Source organism: Heterodontus francisci, chromosome 12 (assembly GCF_036365525.1).
Source record: "Heterodontus francisci isolate sHetFra1 chromosome 12, sHetFra1.hap1, whole genome shotgun sequence".
Classification (NCBI taxonomy): Eukaryota; Metazoa; Chordata; class Chondrichthyes; order Heterodontiformes; family Heterodontidae; genus Heterodontus; species Heterodontus francisci.
The window spans coordinates 112,013,222-112,034,711 of NC_090382.1; the positions used below are offsets into that span (position 1 = coordinate 112,013,222).

At 42.8% G+C, this 21,490-nt stretch overlaps 2 protein-coding genes across 2 annotated transcripts; both read left to right on the forward strand.

The window, feature by feature from the left end:
* Positions 1-3,308: 3,308 nt before the first annotated feature.
* LOC137375750 (protocadherin-10-like) lies at positions 3,309-5,795 on the forward strand. Its single transcript, XM_068043139.1, is given in 1 exon segment — positions 3,309-5,795. A coding segment is annotated over 1 exon segment (2,487 nt).
* A 5,166-nt stretch (positions 5,796-10,961) lies between these two features.
* LOC137375751 (protocadherin-10-like) lies at positions 10,962-20,309 on the forward strand. Its single transcript, XM_068043140.1, has 3 exons — positions 10,962-13,432; positions 17,356-17,540; positions 20,194-20,309. The coding sequence occupies exons 1-3, from the start codon at positions 10,962-10,964 to the stop codon at positions 20,307-20,309; spliced, it is 2,772 nt and encodes a 923-aa protein (XP_067899241.1).
* Positions 20,310-21,490: the final 1,181 nt, after the last annotated feature.

The following is a 21,490-nucleotide window of genomic DNA, read 5'->3' on the forward strand; positions in this document are numbered from 1 at the left end:
AGTGGGAGAAATGTAAGATCTCAGCACCCGGTTCTGAGTGGGGGGTAACTCCAGGAAGGTACTGGCTCGAATGTGAACATTTTAGTACTCCAGCACTGAAACTACAAGAAAACCTGTACTTACGTTTTTTAATTGTTGTTCGGGATCAATTTGGCTTCCCACTTCAAATTCCCCGTTTGTCATTGGGTTTGATCCCAGATGTGAGCCCCCAAACTTCTGGTACAGTCAAGTGAGGAGGGGTCAAAGGACTTCTTGCTTTTCCCTCTCCTTATTTGACCACAACAGGTTTGGTTTTTTTTAAGTCGATATGCTGACCAATTCAGTAGATATTTGATTACTTACTTGCTATTTTAATAACAAGAACCAAATGGGCAGGTTTTTTTGAGTTAACAAAGAAAGAAGTTAACTTTAGTGTACCTAAACCAAACTATTGAAAATAATGAACTACGTGCCATTTTCACTCACACGTACTTTAGAGGTTTACACACATGCAGATAGGTTTCAGAGTGGGGAAAGGTAGATTAGTTGACCGCAAGTCCATAGAGAAAAGGATAGACAGTCTGTGGGGTGTGGTGATTCGGCTGGTTTCTAGATGAATTCGGTGGTCCTGAGGCATTTAGTTTGAAAAGGTGGATGATTGGTTTGGTGGGTCTCTTAGAGGCAGCAATGTGGATGATTTCCTCCAATTAGCTTTCTGATTGTTGCCGGAGTATGGAAAGTCTACAGGTAAGTGTTTGATAGCTTTCACGCTGGAATGGAGAAAGAGAGAGAAAGAGACAAAGAGTGAGAGAGAGAGAGACCTTCGCTTGGGTCTTCACATGTCAGAGTCCAGAAGCGTCTCTCCTATGCTGCAGAGAACATCAATGAACATTACAGCACAGGAACAGGCCATTCGGCCCTCCAAGCCTGCGCCGATCTTGATGCCTGCCTAAACTAAAACCCTCTGCACTTCCGGGGTCCATATCCCTCTATTCCCTTCCTATTCATGTATTTGTCAAGATGCCTCTTAAACATCGCTTTCGTACCTGCTTCCACCACCTCCCCCGGCAACAAGTTCCAGGCACTCACCAGCCTCTGTGTAAACAACGTGCCTCGCACATCCCCTCTAAACTTTGCCCCTCTCACCTTAAACCTATGTCCCCTAGTAACTGACTCTTCCACCCTTGGAAAAAAGCTTCTGACTATCCACTCTGTCCATGCCGCTTATAACTTTGTAAACCTCTATCATGTCAACCCTCCACCTCCGTCGTTCCAGTGAAAACAATCAGAGTTTATCCAACCTCTCCTCATAGCTAATGCCCTCCAGACCAGGCAACATCCTGGTAAACCTCTTCTGTACCCTCTCCAAAGCCTCCACATCCTTCTGGTAGTGTGGCGACCAGATTTGCACGCAATATTCTAAGTGGGGCCTAACTAAAGTTCTGTACAGCTGCAGCATGACTTGCCAGTTTTTATACTCTATGCCCCGACCGATGAAGGCAAGCATGCCGTATGCCTTCTTGACTACCTTATCCACCTGCGTTGCCACTTTCAATGACCTGTGGACCTGTACGCCCAGATCTCTCTGCCTGGTGATACTCCTAAGGGTTCTGCCATTTACTGTATACTTCCTACCTGCATTAGACCTTCCAAAATGCATTACCTCACATTTGTCCGAATTAAACTCCATCTGCCATTTCTCCGCCCAAGTCTCCAACCGATCTATATCCTGCTGTATCCTCTGACAATCCTCATCACTGTCCGCAACTCCACCAACCTTTGTGTTGTCCGCAAACTTATTAATCAGACCAGCTACATTTTCCTCCTAATTATTTGTATATACTACAAACAGCAAAGGTCCCAGCACTGATCCCTGCAGAACACCACTAGTCACATCCCTCCATTCAGAAAAGCACCCTTCCACTGCTACCCTCTGTCTTCTATGACCGAGCCAGTTCTGTATCCATCGTGCCAGCTCCCCTATGATCCCAGGTGACTGCACTTTTGTATCAGTCTGCCATGAGAAACACAAGCTTAAAACCACAGATGGGGAGGGACTTGTCACATGACAGTCATTCAAACATAAAAGTTAGCAGTGTTTCTTCTTGCTAAAAGAACAGGTCGCTCCCTTAAACTTCCTGGGTCTTGGTTCTTTCTTGGATATGAGCAGCCATTTTGTCTTCACTTCACAAGCCTTGCAATGTAGGATACAGTGTGGCAAATTAGGTGACCATTCTAAGCTGCCGGAAAAGTCATCTTTTTATCAGTTCTTTTTTTTAATTTCTTCAAAAAAATTCAGATCTCCAGTCAGTGAATTAAAGAAAATTATCATTCTTTATCAACAAAGCAGGTTGGCATGACAAGAGGCAGTTTTCATTATAAATGCGAACATAAAAATTCACAACATAAAAAACTTATCAGGAAGCTTAATCAGCATATTATATATTTCAAGCAAGTTGTGAGTAAACAGATTTAGTTCGGAAGAATATTCACACCATTTGCTTTATAAATGCATGACTTCACCATGTGCATACCTATCTAGCCCTAGCCACCCAATGTAGCATTATATCATAGTAATGATTACTTCGGAAGAGGATATGAAAAATATCCCTTCTTGCACATTTCCGAGTATGTTGCTTCCTAAGGAATAGCTGAGGTGAAAGTTTTTCATGGATAGTTTCTAGTCGTGATAACAATCGATAAGGAAAAAGAAATTCACAATCTGCCTGGAATATATTCGTTCTTGTTTAGGTGACCTTAGTTTAAGAGTAACATTTGAAGGTGTTTCTTTTGTCGAAGTTGTATTTTTGAGCGCTACGCTTGTGTGTGTGTATTTGGAGGGAGTATAGTAAACAGATTCGATGCTTAATCTATCACAATGAAGAAAAAATGTTCAAAAAGGAGGAAACATAATTTCAGTTGTACAACAATAAATCCAAGCCAACCACGAGGCTTGCTAAAAACGTCTCAGCTTTAAGAAGTGTGCTTCTCCTTGATTGGCTATGCCTCTACATGCTTACAGCTGCCAATGAGAGCGTGCAGTTCTGACCGGTGATCCCTACTGCTCACTTCACTGACATTCACAACCAGAGCCTGAAAGCAGACGGCGTGGCGCTTTTCAAATACTCGATATGTAGCTGGGGCGAGAACTCTTGAAAGTACGAGGATTGTTTTTGAAAATTATAAGAGTGACTTAAATATTCGCGTAATTGTTTTCGCGTAAACTCGTCGTCGTCTGGTAACAAAGGGATGTGCATCAGATTTATTCCTGGGAGATACTGAAGACTCGATGCATCTTGTTGAAGTAATTATACTTCTCGCAGGTGGCGATGGTCTATTTTAAAATATTTCAGCTATTTAAGTGGCAACTATTCTTCGTTTTGTTCTTGTCTGTCTTCGTTTCTGGACAGATTCGGTATTCGATTCCCGAAGAATTACAACTCGGCGCCTTTGTTGGGAATATCGCAAACGATTTAGGATTGGATGTAAAACAGCTCTTACTTCGCAGTTTTCGGATTGTGTCTGGTCCCAGGAAACAATATTTGAAGGTAAATTTAGACAATGGCGTTCTGTTCGTAAAGGAAAGAATTGACCGAGAACAGCTTTGTGGGCTAAGTCTTACTTGCGTGCTGCCCTTAGAGGCCGTGATTGAAAACCCGTTGAATCTCTACCATATTGAAGTGGAGATTCTGGATGTAAATGATAATTCGCCCAGTTTTCCAAACAATCAGCTGCGCCTTGAAATTTCAGAGGTTGTGGCACCAGGAACGCGCTTGCGCCTCGAGTCCGCGCACGATCCAGACGTCGGGACCAACTCCCTGCAAAACTACTAGCTTATTCAAAACGATTATTTTATTCTCGATGTGCAAACACGCAGTGAAGACGAAAAATTGCCATTCCTGGTGCTGAAAAAGTCCTTGGACAGAGAAAAGCAATCGGCTCACAGGTTAGTGTTAATTGCCAAGGACGGCGGGGTCCCTCCGAGGTCCAGTACAGCTCAAATAATAATCCCAGTTCAGGATGCCAACGACAACGCACCTATTTTTGCCCAGTCAGTTTATACGGTTAGTATTTTAGAAAATATACCCAAAAGAACCTTCGTAATCAAACTAAATGCTACTGACTTGGATGATGGTTCCAATGGAGAAATAGTGTACTCTTTTAGCAGTCATACCTCTGCTAAAGTTCGTGAACTGTTTGATCTGAATTCTCGAACCGGTGAGATGAGAGTCCGAGGTAATCTGGACTTTGAAGAAAGTGATAGTTTTAAGATTAACGTGCAGGCAACTGACAAGGGGCTTCATGCAACCCCAGTGTATTGTGATGTGTTCGTGAAAATTATTGATGTAAACGACCATGAACCTGAAGTGACACTGACCTCTCTGTCCAGTTCAGTGCGTGAAGAGGATCCTGAAGGGACCGTAGTGGCTCTCTTTAGCGCAGCGGACAAAGATTCTGGAGAAAATGGACAGGTGAAATGTCATATCCCAAAAAGGCTTCCTTTCAAATTAGATATTTCTTTGAAGAACTATTATAGAGTGCTTACCCAAAAGCAATTGGATCGTGAAAACATCTCCAAATATGACATCACCATCACATGTCGTGATTCGGGAACGCCACCTCTGATATCCAAGAAATCCATCATGGTGGAGCTTATAGATATAAATGACAATGCACCAAGGTTTACGCAGCCTTTCTATACAGCGTATGTGATGGAAAATAATGCGATTGGGAATTCTATAATTTCCGTGACAGCCTTTGATCCAGATGTAGGTCAAAATGCTCGGCTAAATTATTCTATCCTGGAGACTCGTGTCCAGGACCGGGCAGTAGCCACGTACGTCTCCATTAGATCAGGGAGTGGTGTTATATTTTCTCAGAGATCTTTTAATTACGAGCAACTAAAAAACTTTCAGATCGAAGTTCAGGTACAGGACTGTGGAGCCCCACCACTCACCAGCAACGTCTTGGTGGATGTTATTATCCTTGATCAGAATGACAATGCCCCCGTCATCGTACATCCATTACCCGAGTTCGGTTCCACAGTAATAGAGACAATGTCAAGGTTTGCCGAACCAGGCTACCTGGTTGCCAAAGTATCGGCCACTGATGTTGACTCTGGTCAGAATGCTCGCCTTTCTTACCAGATTCTCCAAGCTACGGACCCTGTACTTTTCACAATATCACCAGACACTGGAGAAATATGGGCAATTCGTGGTTTTGTGAACCAAGATGCCACCAGGCAGCGGTTGATCATTGTAGTCAAAGACGATGGAACGCCAACACTTTCTGCTACAATGACCATTATCTTGTCAGTGATTGAGGACCATATGGAAGATCTCTCCACTACAAGTAATTTATCTGAAGATCCCGAGTTTGCATACTATTCAAGTGTTTTTCTAGTCATCTCTTTAGGTGTAATATCTACTATTTTCTTCGTGGTTTTAATTATTCTCTCTATTAAAGTGCACACGAACAGGAATAGCTTTTCTGATCGCAAATGTGACCTAGGCACTTGTTGTTGCTTTGAAGCTAGGAATTCGCTCAATGGCATTCAAAAAGCCAGTCGGAATCTTCAGATACCTCCGAACTATATTGAAGTATTTGGGGGTGACCCACTTTCACAAAGTTACCGCTACAAAGTATGTTCCAATTCAAATTCAACTGTGAGAGAATTCATTTCCTCCAAGGTGTGGAGTTCATCTGCAGGAACGGTACAGAGCAGAACTGAAACGATGGTCAAAGAAAACAACCTTGGGTCATCAAGCCCTGAGTCTTTGCGCAGCACTGTATCTAATCAGGTGAGGCTCTTCTGAAGCAAAAAAAACTCTCCGGATTTTATTTTCTTCTATTTATATTTATTTATTTGATTCCAATACAACGAGGTGGACAACTGAATAGGATCGTTAAATTTCTAAACTCTCTGTTTTCCATATTATTTTATTTCCGACGTCATATGATGAATGGCAACTCATTCAATCGCGTAGTGGTTCCGTCAAGTTATCTTCATATTCCTTTATTAATCCGTAGTTGTAGCTGGTATATGCCTTCTCATCCCCTAAACCAATAAAATCGCGGACTCGGAAATAACTATTTACAAAGAGTTATATGTAAGTACATTTAGGCGCTCTGAAATGGGAAACGAAGTAATCGTTGAACAGTTGTCAATGAAATAGTAAAGAAAAATTAATCAAAATTCCGTGTGTCAATTTCCCATCGATCCTGCCTCAAGTAAAATGCAATGCTCAAGTTGCATTTGTTATGGCAAAAGTTGAACAGAAGCAAATCTCCTGGTATTGATTTCATTGGTACACAGGAGCTTTACCAAGATGCTGCCTGGTCTGGAGGGCATTAGCTATGAGGAGAGGTTGGATAAACTCGGATTGTTTTCACTGGAACGATGGAGGTGGAGGGGCGACATGATAGAGGTTTACAAATTATGAGCGGCATGGACAGAGTGGATAGTCAGAAGCTTTTTCCCTGGGTGGAAGAGTCAGTTACTAGGGGACATAGGTTTAAGGTGAGAGGGGCAAAGTTTTGAGGGGATGTGCGATGCAAGTTCTTTACACAGAGGTGGTGAGTGCCTGGAACTTGCTGCCAGAGGAGATGGTGGAAGCAGGTACGATAGCGACGTTGAAGAGGCATCTTGACAAATACATGAATAGGAACGGAATAGAGGGATACGGTCCCCGGAAGCGCAGAAGGTTTTAGTTTAGGCAGGCATCAAGATTGGCGTAGGCCTGGAGGGCCGAATGGCCTGTTCCTGTGCTGTACTGTTCTTTGTTCTTTGAGGAATTCATTGTAACCACCAAACATTGCCAGCATTGTTGATTGTTGAAATAAATCGGCAATATCAAAGTAAATGAGTATCCAGATGAGAATAGGAACCATGTCACAATCATTCTATGTATCGCTATGTGGCCACTTTACGCATACCATTGTGTCATTAAGAATGGAGCCAGTTTGTAATAAATAGTGCAGGATTGTACCTTATCTAGAAGTATTTCATCCTACATGAGTGCCCAAAAAGATGGCACAATTATTTTTTTGAAAAAAACTGTAGATGTTAGAAATCTGAAATAAAAACAGAAAATGCTGCAAATATTCAGCAGGTCTTGGCAGCATTTGTGGAGAGAGAGAAACAGTTAACGTTTCAGGTCGATGACTTTTCATCAGGACTTAATTCTGGGTTAATTCTGTTTCTCTCACCCTGTGGTGCAATATTTCATGCCCTTCAGCACTTAAAGACCCTGCCTCACCTCATCTGCAGCCAAAACCCTCATTCCTGCCTTTGTCACCTCCAAACGTGACTAATCCGATGCACATGGCTGGCCTCTACCGTTCTCTCCCCTGTTAACTTGAGGTCATCCAAAACTCTGCTTCCCTGTTCTTACTCGCACCCAGCACCTCAGGCTCACTGATCTACGTTGGCTCCTCGATTTCAAAATTCTTATCCTTCATTCAGATCCCTCGATGGCCCTTCCACTCTCCGTCATATCCCCACGCCCCACAACACTCGGAGATATCTGCGCTCTTCTAATTTTGGCCTCTTGAGCATTCCCCATTTTAATCGTTCCATGATTGATGGCCCTATCTTTAAGTGGAAGACCTTAAGCTGTGGAATTCCATTCGTAAACCTCTCCATTTCTATTTCCTCATTTAATACTATCCTTAAAACCTACCGTTTTGATCAAACATTTAGTCATCTACCCTACTCTCTCCTTAAGTGTCTCGATGTCAAATTCTGTTTTATAATGCTCCTGGTTAAGCACCCTAGGACGTTTTACTGCACTGAAATTGCAGTATAAATGCAAGTTATTGCTGCTTTTGTTGAAGAAGCACGAAACAGAGAATAGCGGAACCAAATAGAGAGAAATCTAGAAGCAAAACGCTGTGATGATCACTTTCACAAAACCTATTACATTTCTAACTTTTCTCAATTCTGAAGAACGGTCACAGACCGGAAACGTTAACTCTGTTCCTCTCTCCACACATGCTGCCAGACCAGCATTTTCTGTTACAGCTGCTATCCTGCCATTTACATCTCATCTAAACATATATTTTGTTTCTTTACTTGCTCCATTACTACTCCTTTTGGCTTTGTACCGTGGAAACTTTTGTCTTTTAACCTGTTCTGGCCTCTACCCTATCACAGATTTCCTTTTTGTTTATCCCTCCTCTCACTTGTTCAAAACCTATTATATTTCTAACTTGTCTCAGTTCTGACGAAAGGTCACAGACCTGAAAGGTTGACTCTGTTGCTGTCTCCACAGTTGCTGCCAGACGAGCTGAGTGTTTCCAGCATTTTCTGTCTTTATTAACAAGAAGAATAGATTCGAGAGATATACAATGATAAATGGCAGTCGTCCTTTGATATGAGCAAATGAAAGGTGGTGGAATTGGTAAAGGGGAATTGACAGGGTGAGTACAAAATTAGTATTATTAGTTTGCAGGATAGAAGACAGGGGATATCTGGGACTGCCTCTAGATCATTTCGTGAAACTAGCACTGCTGTCACAGGATGAAAAGAAACATAGAAAGAAACACTTAGACTGCATAATCCGACAGAGTTTATGTCCATGGATCATAGTGGACTTGTGTAAAATATCTAAAACACTGTGTTATCTCTAGTCTACAAGCTAAGGGCGAACCATGCTTTAGTGTAAGTGCAGAGGAAGACATTTATTGGGTATATGTACTGAGAGAAAAGTGTACAAAAGCTGCAAACATTTACACAACCGTAAAAGAGGGCAAAGCAGAGACTATTATCAAATTTGCCATGTTCTAAAAAAGAATAGTAGACTGAATCTTAATACATTATTTGAGCTATTTTGTAACTAAGATACATGGACACACAAACCTGAGAGAGCAGGAATCAGTCAAAATCTAACTTCTCCGGACAGCGGTGGATGACTGTGTCGAACTGAATCTCTCGGGAGACACAGGGAGCGGAAATTATCAGCAAGTTCAAATGGTAACTGCGTAGGTATTTGGCGAAAGGAACAGCCCTGATGATACCGGCTGCAGAATAATTATGAAAACGAAAGACTTCTAAACAGAGAGACGACAGCAATCTATTTCGTTTCACAACATTAAATTCAAATTTTATACTGAAATTTACCAAATAGTCAAGCTTTAAGAAAGGATCAGTATTTTCATTGGTGGGGCCTGGGTATTTTCGCCTGTACCAGGTCAGATACCGTGTGCCTGTGTAGCAAGTTTAGATTAAATAAATTAGCTAAAATATTCCCGAAGTTTAACAAGTGCATTTTTGTTCTAAATTATAACTGTCAAACCAAATAAACTAAAGTTGTGTAATTAATTTCATTTTATGGACTCAGACGATGCTATAAAATACTGTGAAAATTAGATGACTTCATGCTTGAGATGGTATGTTATAGAATGTAATTCTGGTAAACATTGCAAATGTTGGGATCTGGTTCCTGAGGAGTTTAGCTACTTGATTCTTTTAGACACACAACTGAATGACCGTTGTTATGAATATTGCGGAGAATTTAGGGTTAGTAATTAATCATTTATTCATCTAACAGATATTGGATGGCGATGAGACTGAATCAATGGGATTTTAGCTGTAATGATAAGAAATGACAATGCAAGTTTGTCGGGCGATTCAAATTTATGACGTCTTTAGAACGCTTGCTTGATAATCCAGTCAATCGGTATCGTTCGAACGGCCACAGTCTGGTTAGGAATACAGTTAGGTCTTGAAGTTTAAAGAGACGTGAAACATCACTGTGGTTCCCCTCTCAGCGTGTGCATGATCCAGACTGGGGAACCAGCATCTTACATAGCATCTGGTTGCGAATGAACAGCCAAGGCTGAATACTGAAACAGCAAGTACGCATGAGACGTTCCAACGTTAGTATTGGAAAAAATCCTTGGACAGAGAAAAACACTAAGCCCTCCGTTCAGTGCGAAGTGACGAGGGTTACAGCGTTCTTGAAGTAATCAAACCAAATGCAACTGATTTGGATGATAGGTCTAGCAGAGATACCATAATCACACCCTAAATAATGAACCACTAAGCTTCAATTGCTGCATAAACAGCTTGCAATAGAGAGAAAAAAAATACTGCAAATGTTATCTTTCCAGTGACCACTTTTGGTACAGAGTTAAGCCAAAACGCGCAATGAAGTTAGAGCCAAGTTCAAGACGTGACAGTGTTCAGTTACGTGCAACATTAGAGTGCCATTATTTTCTTGGAGATCTCTTGATCTGGAACAGCTAAAACTTTCTGATCCGAGATCAAGCGCAAGACAGTGGAGTCCCAGTATACCCCACAAAGTTTCAGCAGGTATTGTTATCCTTGGCCAGAACATGGCTCGATGACAATCGAGACAATAACCTGTTACGCAGATCTCAACAAAACTCGTGGCCAAGGTATTGTCTTTTGATGATGATGCTGGCCGGAATGCCCGCCTTTATTACCAAATTTCCAGGGTACATAAATGGAAACTTTTAATACTTTGAAAAAGAGGCACAACTGCTAGGAATTCATGATATTTTAGATTTCTAGAATAATTTATAACCCTCCAAATTACTGTAAAGGATTTTGGCTGCACAACTTTAAATGCATTCTCTCTGCAGATGCCTGCGCAACATTCTAGCTTTAAGAAATCCAAAGCATTTTGATTGCTTGAGTGGGAATGCGCCTGCGTTCACCAATGAGAAGCTGAAGTGTAATGAAGATCACTGCTGGCCGTTTTTTTCTGTCCTTCCCGTCTGCGGTTGCATGCAAGCAGACACAATGAGGACTGGGCAGCGAGGTGCTAGGGGTTGTGCGAAGTGTTGCAGCTATTGGTAATTCCGGAAGAATTTACAAGTCACTAAATCGTCTCACTGAATTTAAAAAGAAACCGATCTTTACGAACAACCCAGCTCTTCTTCCAGGTAATCAATGAGGAATGCTGGCCCCATTCAAAGCGTGGCCCATCGTATTGGAGATACCTAAGTACTTCGTGATGGAAATGCAACATTATGAAATATTCTGGATGTTAAAATGGCAGCTGTTGTATTTTATATCCCTTTTATGGGACTTAGTTTCTGGGCAAATTTATTATTCGATTCCGGAAGAGCTGCAACCGGGTTCCATTATTGGGAATATCGCGGATGATTTGGGTTTAGATGTGCAGCAGCTGTCGCCTCGCAGGTTTCGGATTATGTCTGGTGTCGGGACACAGTACGTGGATGTGAATCAAGGCAGTGGGATTTTGTTTGTGAAGCAAAGAATCGACAGAGAACAGCTTTGTGAATCAAACCCCACGTGTGTGCTTTCTTTAGACGCCGTGATTGAAAGTCCCCTGAATTTGTACCATGTTGAAGTGGAAATTCTGGATGTTAACGACAATACTCCGACTTTCCCAAGGAGCCGGTTCCGCCTTGAAATCTTAGAGATTGCTGCGCCGGGAGCGCGCTTCCAGCTCGAGTCCGCGCACGACCCAGACGTCGGAACCAACTCCCTGCAAACCTATGAGCTCAGCCCGAATGATGATTTCGTTCTTGACGTGCAGACGCGCATTGAAGAAGATCAAATTCCATTCTTAATGCTGGAAAAGCCTCTGGACAGAGAAAAGCAATCAATCCACCAGCTAGTGCTAATTGCCAAGGACGGCGGAGTCCCTCCCAGGTCCAGTACAACTCAAATATTAATCTCAGTAGAGGATGCCAACGATAACGCGCCTGTGTTTCCCCAGTCACTTTATAGGGTTAGCCTATTAGAAAACGTACCGAAAGGAACCGTTGTAATCAAACTAAATGCCACTGATTTAGATGATGGTTCCAACGGAGAGATAGTATACTCTTTTAGCAGCCATGCTTCTGTTACAGTCCGTGAACTATTTCATGTGGATCCTAGAACTGGTCACATTACGGTTAAAGGCAGTCTGGACTATGAAGAAAGCAAGGTATTTAAGATCAACGTGCAAGCAATGGATAAAGGTCCTTATGCAATTCCTGTGTACTGCGATGTGCTGGTGAAAGTTATTGATGTAAACGATAACGCGCCTGAGGTGACATTGACTTCTTTGTCCAATTCTATTCGAGAGGATGCTCCTGCAGGGACTGCGGTGGCTCTGATCAGTGCCACAGACCAAGATGATGGAGAAGGTGGACAGGTGCGATGTCATATACCAAATAACCTCCCTTTCCAATTAGATTCTTCGGTAAAGAACTATTACAGAATGTTTACCGACCAGCAATTGGATCGTGAAGATATCGCGAAATATGACATTACGATCACATGCAGCGATGCAGGAGCCCCTCCTTTGGTATCCAAGAAAACTATCCACGTGGAGATTTCAGATATAAATGACAATCCCCCAAGGTTCACGCAGCTTTTGCACACTGTACACATTATGGAGAACAACGCTGTTGGGTCTTCTATATCCTCCATGACAGCTGTCGACCCAGATTTGAAAGAAAACAGTCGAGTGTGTTATTCTGTCCTAGAGACTCAAGTTCAGGGAGCCTCGGTATCCACCTACGTCTCGATTAATTCAGATAGCGGAGTCATATTTTCTCGAAAATCTTTTGACTATGAGCAACTTAACAACTTCCAAATCCAAGTTCAGGCACAGGACTCTGGAATCCCACCACTCACCAGCAACGTATCGGTGGATATTATTATCCTTGATCAGAACGACAACGCCCCGGTGATTGTGCATCCATTACCCGAGTTTGGCTCGACAGTATTCGAGACAGTATCTCGGTCCGCAGAACCAGGCTACCTGGTTGCCAAAGTATCGGCCACAGATGCTGACTCGGGACAAAATGCGCGTCTTTCTTATCAAATTGTCCAGGCTACTGACCCAGGTATTTTCACCGTTTCTCCAGATACAGGGGAAATTTGGACAATCCGTAGTATTCGCGGGAAAGATGCCTCCAAGCAAAGGTTGGTTATCTCGGTAAAAGACAAAGGAACGCCATCACTCTCTGCTACAATGACCATCATGCTGTCAGTGGTAGAGGCTGATACGGAAACGCTCTCTGGTTCGAGTAATTTATCTAAAGATCCCGAGTTTGATTACAATACTAGCACATTGTTAGTCATCTCTTTAGGGACAACATCTACTATCTTCTTCGTGATTTTAATTATCCTCTCTGTTAAAGTCAATAAAACCAAGAATGGTTTTAGTGATCGCAACTGTGTCCTAAGCTCATGCCGTTGCTTTAAGGCAAGGCATTCACTGAATGACAGTCGAAACCTTCAGATACCTCCGAACTATGTTGAAGTATTTGGGGGTGATCCACTTTCGCAAAGTTTCCGCTACGAGACATGTTCGACGTTAGATGCGACCAAGAGAGACTTCATATTTCCCAAGTCGGATAATACATCTGGCTTCAAGATTAATATCAGAACTGAAACTATCGGCAATGAAGACAACGCTGCGTCGTCCATTCCTGCAAATATTCTAAATAGTGAGGTGAGGCACTGGTAAGATATTTAAAACTCTCGCTTTCTGCACTAATTTAGTTCACAAACGTTTCCCTTACGCGGAGACCAAAAACATTGTGGTATGCCTCAGGTTTTATCCGTATTTCTTTGCAAATGAATAATTGGGGCCCCGACCATTCCCTATAAACTGCACGTTGGACACAATTCAGTTCCTCTGCTTTCCTCTGTCCGGCTTGGAAACTAATCATGTAGCAATGTCCCAAAGCAATTGAGGATTTGCAAAGTTCAAGCAACAGGTTTTTTTTAAAGAGCATTACAGCGCAGTACAGGCCCTTCGGCCCTCGATGTTGCGCCGACCTGTGAAACCATCTGACCTACACTATTCCATTTTCATCCATATGTCTATCCAATGACCATTTAAATGCCCTTAAAGTTGGCGAGTCTACTACTGCTGCAGGCAGGGCGTTCCACGCCCCTACTACTCTCTGAGTAAAGAAACTACCTCTGACATCTGTCCTATATCTATCACCCCTCAACTTAAAGCTATGTCCCCTCGTGTTTGCCATCACCATCCGAGGAAAAAGACTCTCACTATCCACCCTATCTAACCCTCTGATTATCTTATATGTCTCTATTAAGTCACCTCTCCTCCTCCTTCTCTCCAACGAAAACAACCTCAAGTCCCTCAGCCTTTCCTCGTAAGACCTTCCCTCCATACCAGGCAACATCCTAGTAAATCTCCTCTGCACCCTTTCCATAGCTTCCACATCCTTCCTATAATGCGGTGACCAGAACTGCACGCAATACTCCAGGTGCCGACTCCACAGGTTCTTACTTGAGCCGCCTCCCGTCGAGTTCCAGTAAAATGTAGTTCTGGAATCTCTATTGGCTGGACAAAAATGTCGGGCAAATTTCCTAAAACTAGAAGAAATCGGAAATAAATAGCACTTTAATCAACAGATGTGATCATTACTACTACCGTAAGGACTGCTCTTCTGAGATTTATACTGTTGTCGCATTTATATTCCAATTAACCGTCTCTACATGATAAATATGCCGCGGGATCCAGCCGGACATTGCCGTGGTTACTCTGCCGGCCTATAGAAACAATTGCTACACCCAGAACAGAGGTCGATCGCACATGGCAGAGGTCAATTCCCCAATATTTCAGCTTCAAGTGCCGAGGAAGTGCGGATGGTGCACTGTCTAACCATTTACATTAATTTCGGTGTACGGGAGATCCTTGGGGATTCGGTCCCTGAATTTATACTGATACTTTACTGATGTCTCTTAACAAACAGGGGGCATTCTGAAGGGAGAGGGTGAACAGCCAGAGGTTGTGGGACACATTGGTACCAACGACATAGGCAGGAAGAGTGATGAGGTCCTGCAGGGGGAGTTTAGGGAGTTAGGTAGAAAGTTAAAAGACAGGACCTCCAGGGTTGTAATCTCGGGATTACTCCCTGTGCCATGTGCCAGTGAGGCTAGAAATAGGAAGATAGTGCAGCTAAACACGTGGCTGAACAGTTGGTGTAGAAGGGAGGGTTTCAGATATCTGGACCATTGGGATCTCTTCAGGGACAGATGGGACCTGTTCAAGAAGGACGGGTTGCATCTAAACTGGAGAGGCACAAATATCCTGGCTGTGAGGTTTGCTAGCGTCACTCGGGAGGGTTTAAACTAGTGTGGCAGGGGAGTAGGAACCAGAGCAGTAGGCCAGCAAGTGAAATAAATGAGGGGGAACGAGTAAATAAGGCCAGTAAGACTAAGAGGAAGATCAAGCAGGGAGATGTTGTGGAGCACCACGGGACTGGTGGGCTGAAGTGCATTTGTTTCAATGCGAGAAGTATAACAGGTAAGTCAGATGAACTTAGAGCTTGGATTAGTACTTGGAACTATGATGTTGTTGCTATTACAGACACTTGGTTGAGGGAAGGACAGGATTGGCAGCTAAATGTTCCAGGATTTAGAATTCAGGCGGGATAGAGGGGGATGTAAAAGGGGTGGTGGAGTTGCATTACATGTTAAGGAGAATATCTTTGCAGTACTGCGGGAGGACACCTCGGAGGGGTCGTGCAGCGAGGCAATATGGGTGGAGCTCAGGAATAGGAAGGGTGCAGTCACGATGTTGGGGGTTTTCTACAGGCCTGCCAACAGCCAGTGGGAGGTAGAGGAGCAGATATGTAGACAGGTTTTGGAAAGATGTAAAGGTAACAGGGTTGTAGTGGTAGGTGATTTTAACTTCCCCTATATTGACTGGGACTCACTTAGTGCTAGGGGCTTGGATGGGGCAGAATTTGTACGGAGCATCCAGGAGGGCTTCTTGAAACAATATGTAGATAGTCCAACTAGGGATGGGGCCGTACTGGACCTGGTATTGGGGAATGAGCCCGGCCAGGTGGTCGAAGTTTCAGTAGGGGAGCATAGCCAATGTTGTTCCTTTGTTTAAGAAGGGTAACAAGGATAATCCAGGAAATTATGGTCCAGTGAGCCTTACGTCAGTGGTAGGAAAATTATTAGAGAAGATTCCTCGGGACAGGATTTACTCCCATTTGGAAACAAACGAACTTATTAGCGAGAGACAGCATGGTTTTGTGAAGGGGAGGTCGTGTCTCACTAATTTGATTGAGTTTTTTGAGGAAGTGACAAAGATGATTGATGAAGGAAGGGCAGTGGATGTTATCTATATGGACTTCAGAAAAGCCTTTGACAAGGTCCCTCATGGCAGACTGGTACAAAAGGTGAAGTCACACGGGATCAGAGGTGAGCTGGCAAGTTGGATACAGAACTGGCTCGGTCACAGAAGACAGAGGGTAACAGTGGATGGGTGTTTTTCTGAATGGAGGGATGTGACTAGTGGTGTTCCGCAGGGATCTGTGCTGGGACCTTTGCTGTTTGTAGTATATACAAATGATTTGGAGGAAAATGTAGCTGGTCTGATTAGTAAGTTTGCGGACGACACAAAGGTTGGTGGAGTTGCGGACAGTGATGAGGATTGTCAGAGGATACAGCAGCATATAGATCGGTTGGTGACTTGGGCGGAGAAATGGCAGATGGAGTTTAATACAGACAAATGTGAGGTAATGCATTTTGGAAGGTCTAATGCAGGTGGGAAGTATACAGTAAATGGCAGAACCCTCAGGAGTATTGACAGGCAGAGAGATCTGGGCGTACAGGTCCACAGGTCACTGAAAATGGCAACGCAGGTGGATAAGGTAGTCAAGAAGGCATACGGCATGCTTGCCTTCATCGGTCGGGGCATAGAGTATAAAAACTGGCAAGTCATGCTGCAGCTGTACAGAACTTTAGTTAGGCCACACTCTGAATATTGCATGCAATTCTGGTCGCCACACTACCAGAAGGACGTGGAGGCTTTGGAGAGGGTACAGAAGAGGTTTACCAGGATGTTGCCTGGTCTGGAGGGCATTAGCTATGAGGAGAGGTTGGATAAACTCGGATTGTTTTCACTGGAACGACGGAGGTGGAGGGACGATATGATCGATGTTTACAAAGTTATAAGCAGCATGGACAGAGTGGATAGTCAGAAGCTTTTTCCCAGGGTGGAAGCGTCAGTTACTAGGGGACATAGGTTTAAGGTGAGAGGGGAAAAGTTTAGAGGGTGGATAGTCAGAAGCTTTTTCCCAGGGTGGAAGCGTCAGTTACTAGGGGACATAGGTTTAAGGTGAGAGGGGAAAAGTTTAGAGGGGATGTGCGAGGCACGTTGTTTGCACAGAGGGTGGTGAGTGCCTGGAACTTGTTGCCGGGGGAGGTGGTGGAAGCAGGTACGGTAGCGACGTTTAAGAGGCATCTTGACAAATACATGAATAGGAGGGGAATAGAGGGATACGGTCCCTGGAAGTGCAGAAGGTTTTAGTTTAGGCAGGCATCAAGATCGGCGCAGGCTTGGAGGGCCGAATGGCCTATTCCTGTGCTGTACTGTTCTTTGTTCTTTATTGGCACAGGACACCCTCCCACGGCCAAACTGTAAGGCGCTTTAAGAACCATTGCTCGGTCAGCTGTGAACGAAGCTTTCGCCTGGTTGCAGTTTACCTGATCTGTGAGGAGCTGATGTTGCTATTGGTTGCATCTCTCTGCCCTAATAATAAAACAAAGCTTTTTAAAAAGCAAATAAGCTACAGTGAATTAGGTAAAGGTGAATGAGATATATTTAAGACGAGAATAAAACAGAGTATTTTGTGAGACCGCGAAATCGAACCTTGTCTCATGATTCATTAATGGATTTATTTTCTTGGAGTCTTTGTTGGATTGGTGACGCTGAGAAATTATAAACTAAACAGTAGTGATATAAAAGTGTTTTGATGGTACGGCACAAATTGCAATTTTTAGGGGCATGCAACCGTATTTATGATTGTGAAACAATAAGTATGAATTTTACGCAGTTAAAAAACAAAACAAGGCTTGCAGTTTTGTAACGCCTTTCGTGGTGTCAGGACGTCCCAAAGCGTTTTGCAATCAAATTTATGCACAAGCAACTTATGCACAGCATGGTCCCACAAACAGCTCGGTGATAATGGCCGGTTGTTTTAGGTGCTGGTTGGGGGTTACCGGTTGGCCAGGAAACCAAGTAGAACTCCCCTGTTCTTTCTATAGTGTCATGAGATCTTCTACGTCCACTTGAGAAGGCAGTCACGGTCTTGTTTTAAGGTCTCGTCCGAAAGATGGAACTTCTGACAGTGCAGCACTCCCTCTGTACTGCACTGGATGCCAGTCTAGATTTAGGCCGGTTAGGCATATTTTTGGTCTCCCAGAGAATCAAAGGATATGGAGAACGCGCGGTAAAATGGAGGTTAGGCACAAGATCAGCGATGATTGTATTGAATAACAGAGCAGGTTCGAAGGGACGTTTGATCTACACCTGACCCTGTTTTTTTTCATGTTCTCACGTTCTTATTTTGTACTCATGCCACTGGAGTGGGGCTTGAACCCATAACCTTCTCTTTCCTACTAAAGCCTTTCAGCTTTAAGACATGCTACCATTTGCATTGCTCGACTGGGGATGCGTCCACGTTCACCAATGCAAATGTAAGGCCTGAAAAGGATAGAACCGAGTATTTTCTAAATGGTATAAAGCTTGAAACAATAGAGGTCCAAAGAGTCATGGAAGTTTGGGTATATAGATCAGTAAAATGTCACAACAGATAATCAAACAGACTAATGGAATGTTGGCATTTATATTGAGAGGACCAGAATACAGGAGTTTAGAAGTCATGCTTCAGCTACACTAAGCCTTGGTTAGACCACACCTGGAACACTGTGAGCAATTTTGGACATCACACCTTCGGAAGGATATTTTGGCATTGCAGGAAGTGCAGCATAGATTTACCAGAATGATACCTACACTCCAAGGGTTACATGGTAAGGAGAGATTGCACAAACTAAGGATATATTCCTTGGCATTTAGAAGGTTTAGGGGTGATTTGACCAAAGTTTTCAAGATATAAGGGGAACAGATAGACTAAATAGACAGAAACTATTTCCACTAATTGGGGAGTTTAGGATTAGGGGACATTGTCTAAAAAATAGAGGGGTGAAGTTTTGAAACGCTTCAACACGCATAGGGTGCGAGAAGTTTGGAAATCTCTTCTGCAAACAGAAATTGGTGGCAAAATTGCAACATGGATCCCTATTGGGAATATTGCAGACGATTTTATTTTAGATGTAAAACAGTTATTCAAACCAAGAATTTGTGTAGTGTGTTGTTTCCTGAAAGCAGTGTTTGGACATAAATTTAGGCTTTGATAATATTTTTATTAAGTAAATCATTGAGAGAGAACAACTTTGTGGGTAAAGGCACACAAATTTATTGCCTTTGGAGGCTGTGATTCGATCATAGAATCATACAGTACAGAAGGATCCCATCAGCCAAGGTACCTGTTCTGACTCTTTGAAAGTGCTGTCAAATTAGTCCCACACGCGCGCGTGTTCTTCCCTCATAGCTCTGCAAATGTTTCCTTTGCAAGTACATATCCAAATTTCGCTTAAAAATTATTATTGAAGCAACTTCCATCTGCCTTTCTGGCAGTGCATTCCAGATCATAACAACAAGCTGCAGAAAAATGGGCCTCATCTTCCCTCTGGATTTTTTGCCAATTATCTTAAATCTCTGATCAGCCACCCTTCTGCCAGTCAAAATGTTTTGTCCTTATTTACTCCAGCAAAACCCCTCATAATGTTGAAACGCGCTATTAAATCTCTCTTTAACCTTCTTGGCTCTAAGGAAAACAACCCCGTCTTTAGTCTCCCTGAATAACTGAAGTCCTTCACGCCTCGTATCAGTCATGTAAATTTCCTCTGCACCCTCCCAACGTATTGAGATTCGAAGTAATGTGTGGTGTCTAGAATTGGGGATAATATTCCAGCTGAGGCCTAATCAGTAATTCATAAAGGATTGAAAATTTGGATCTGAATCGTGTTGAAGTGGCAATTCTAGATGTAAATGACAACACTCGCAGCCCCTAAGAGTGAATTCGTATTGCGGTATCAGAGGTTGTGGCGCTGGGAAAGCATTCTCGCCGTTGCGAACAGGATCAAACACTGGAATCAGCTCCTTGCAAACAAACAATTAACCTTTATGACATTGCTAATGGCCAAGAGCGGAGGGGTCCCTGAAAGTTCTGGAAATAGAATCATGATGCAGGGCTGTTTTTCTGCAGTCAGCCTGCAGGCTTAACCTGTTAGAAAATACACCCAAAGGGACTTTTGTGATCGCATTAAATCCTTGGATGACGGTTCCAATGAGGAAATAATGTATAGTTTCTTCAGCCATGCTTCTGTTATAGCCAATAAACTATTTGACGTGGATCCTAAAACTGGGGAAATCGAAGTTAAATGTGACTTGAGTTGTGAAGAAAACCGTGGTTTTGAGATTTACGTGCGAGCAATTGATGAGTGTTAATGCAAACTCCCATGCGCTGCCAAATGGTGCCGGTCATTATCGATGTGGCTGATAATGTCCATGAGATGACTTTGGCTTCTTTGTCCAAATTCATTTCTAGAAGAATCTCTGCCGGATACCATGATGGCTGCAATCAGCGCAACAGTTACGTAGCCGAGAGAAAATGGGAAAATGCAGTACCAAACTGCAAATAATCTTCCTTTCAATTTGGACTCACCTTGGAAAGATTATTGTGGGTTATTACCCAGCAGTAACTGGATCATAATAGTCTATCGAAGTAACCATCTCATATAGCGATGCTGGAAAGCATTCTGGAATCTCACGCAAATCCGCCCAGGTGGATATTTTGGATATAAATGATAACTCACCATCGTTTAGGCAGATTTCGGAAACAGGCTACTAATAGAAAACAAAATCATTGCGGATGCTGTGCTTCCAATGACTGCGTTCAATGTAGGTTGAAGCCAGAGTATCCATTATGTTAGTTTATGCTCGAGAGTGAGGATCAAGGCATGTCAATGACCAGTTATGTTTATATTAATTCGGGGAATGGTATCATGTTTCCTCAGAGATGCTTTGAGTACGAGAAGCGCAACAAATTTCAGTGAGGTTCAAGCACAGGACTTTGGAGTTCCACTATGAAAACACCTTCCCTGTCCATTTGCCTATGTACACGATTAAGCAAATTAAAATCAAAAAGTTAAGTTACCGTTGCCTCGATGGCTTTGTAGAATCCACCCTACAAATATTCTTTGCAATGTTAATTGAAGCATTTTAACAATCAGGGACACTGCAGCTAGTTTTAAAATAAATGAGCAAGGAGAAATATAATTGTGAACGAGACATACAGGATTAAAGCAAATAATTTTAGGATTTGGCAAAATCTCGCTCATTTGTTATAATTTAATGTTAATTGAGTTTTGTGTTCTGCATGAGTGCCTGGAAAAGTTATCCTTAGGATAACCATTTTAAAGTTATCTTACAGGCTAGCTTATAATGCACAGCAAATATTCATATGATGAGAAATACATGTTTGCATTTTGACTGCGTTACAATAAATGCATTTTTGCACAGTTAGCACAGACAATGCAGTTTGAAGAAGTGGGCGGTGTTTTGATTGGTTACATGCAACCGTGCTTCCATTCGCCAATCAGGGGCTGAAATGTAGCATGAGATCGTCA

Coding starts and splice junctions, on each gene's coding strand:
- LOC137375751 (XM_068043140.1), top strand. CDS start 10,962: ATGGAAATGCAACATTATGAAATATTCTGGATGTTAAAATGGCAGCTG. Junction 13,433..17,355: donor AATAGTGAGGTGAGGCACTG/GTAAGATATTTA, acceptor TTATTGGCACAG/GACACCCTCCCACGGCCAAA. Junction 17,541..20,193: donor AATAAGCTACAGTGAATTAG/GTAAAGGTGAAT, acceptor CTTCTGTTATAG/CCAATAAACTATTTGACGTG.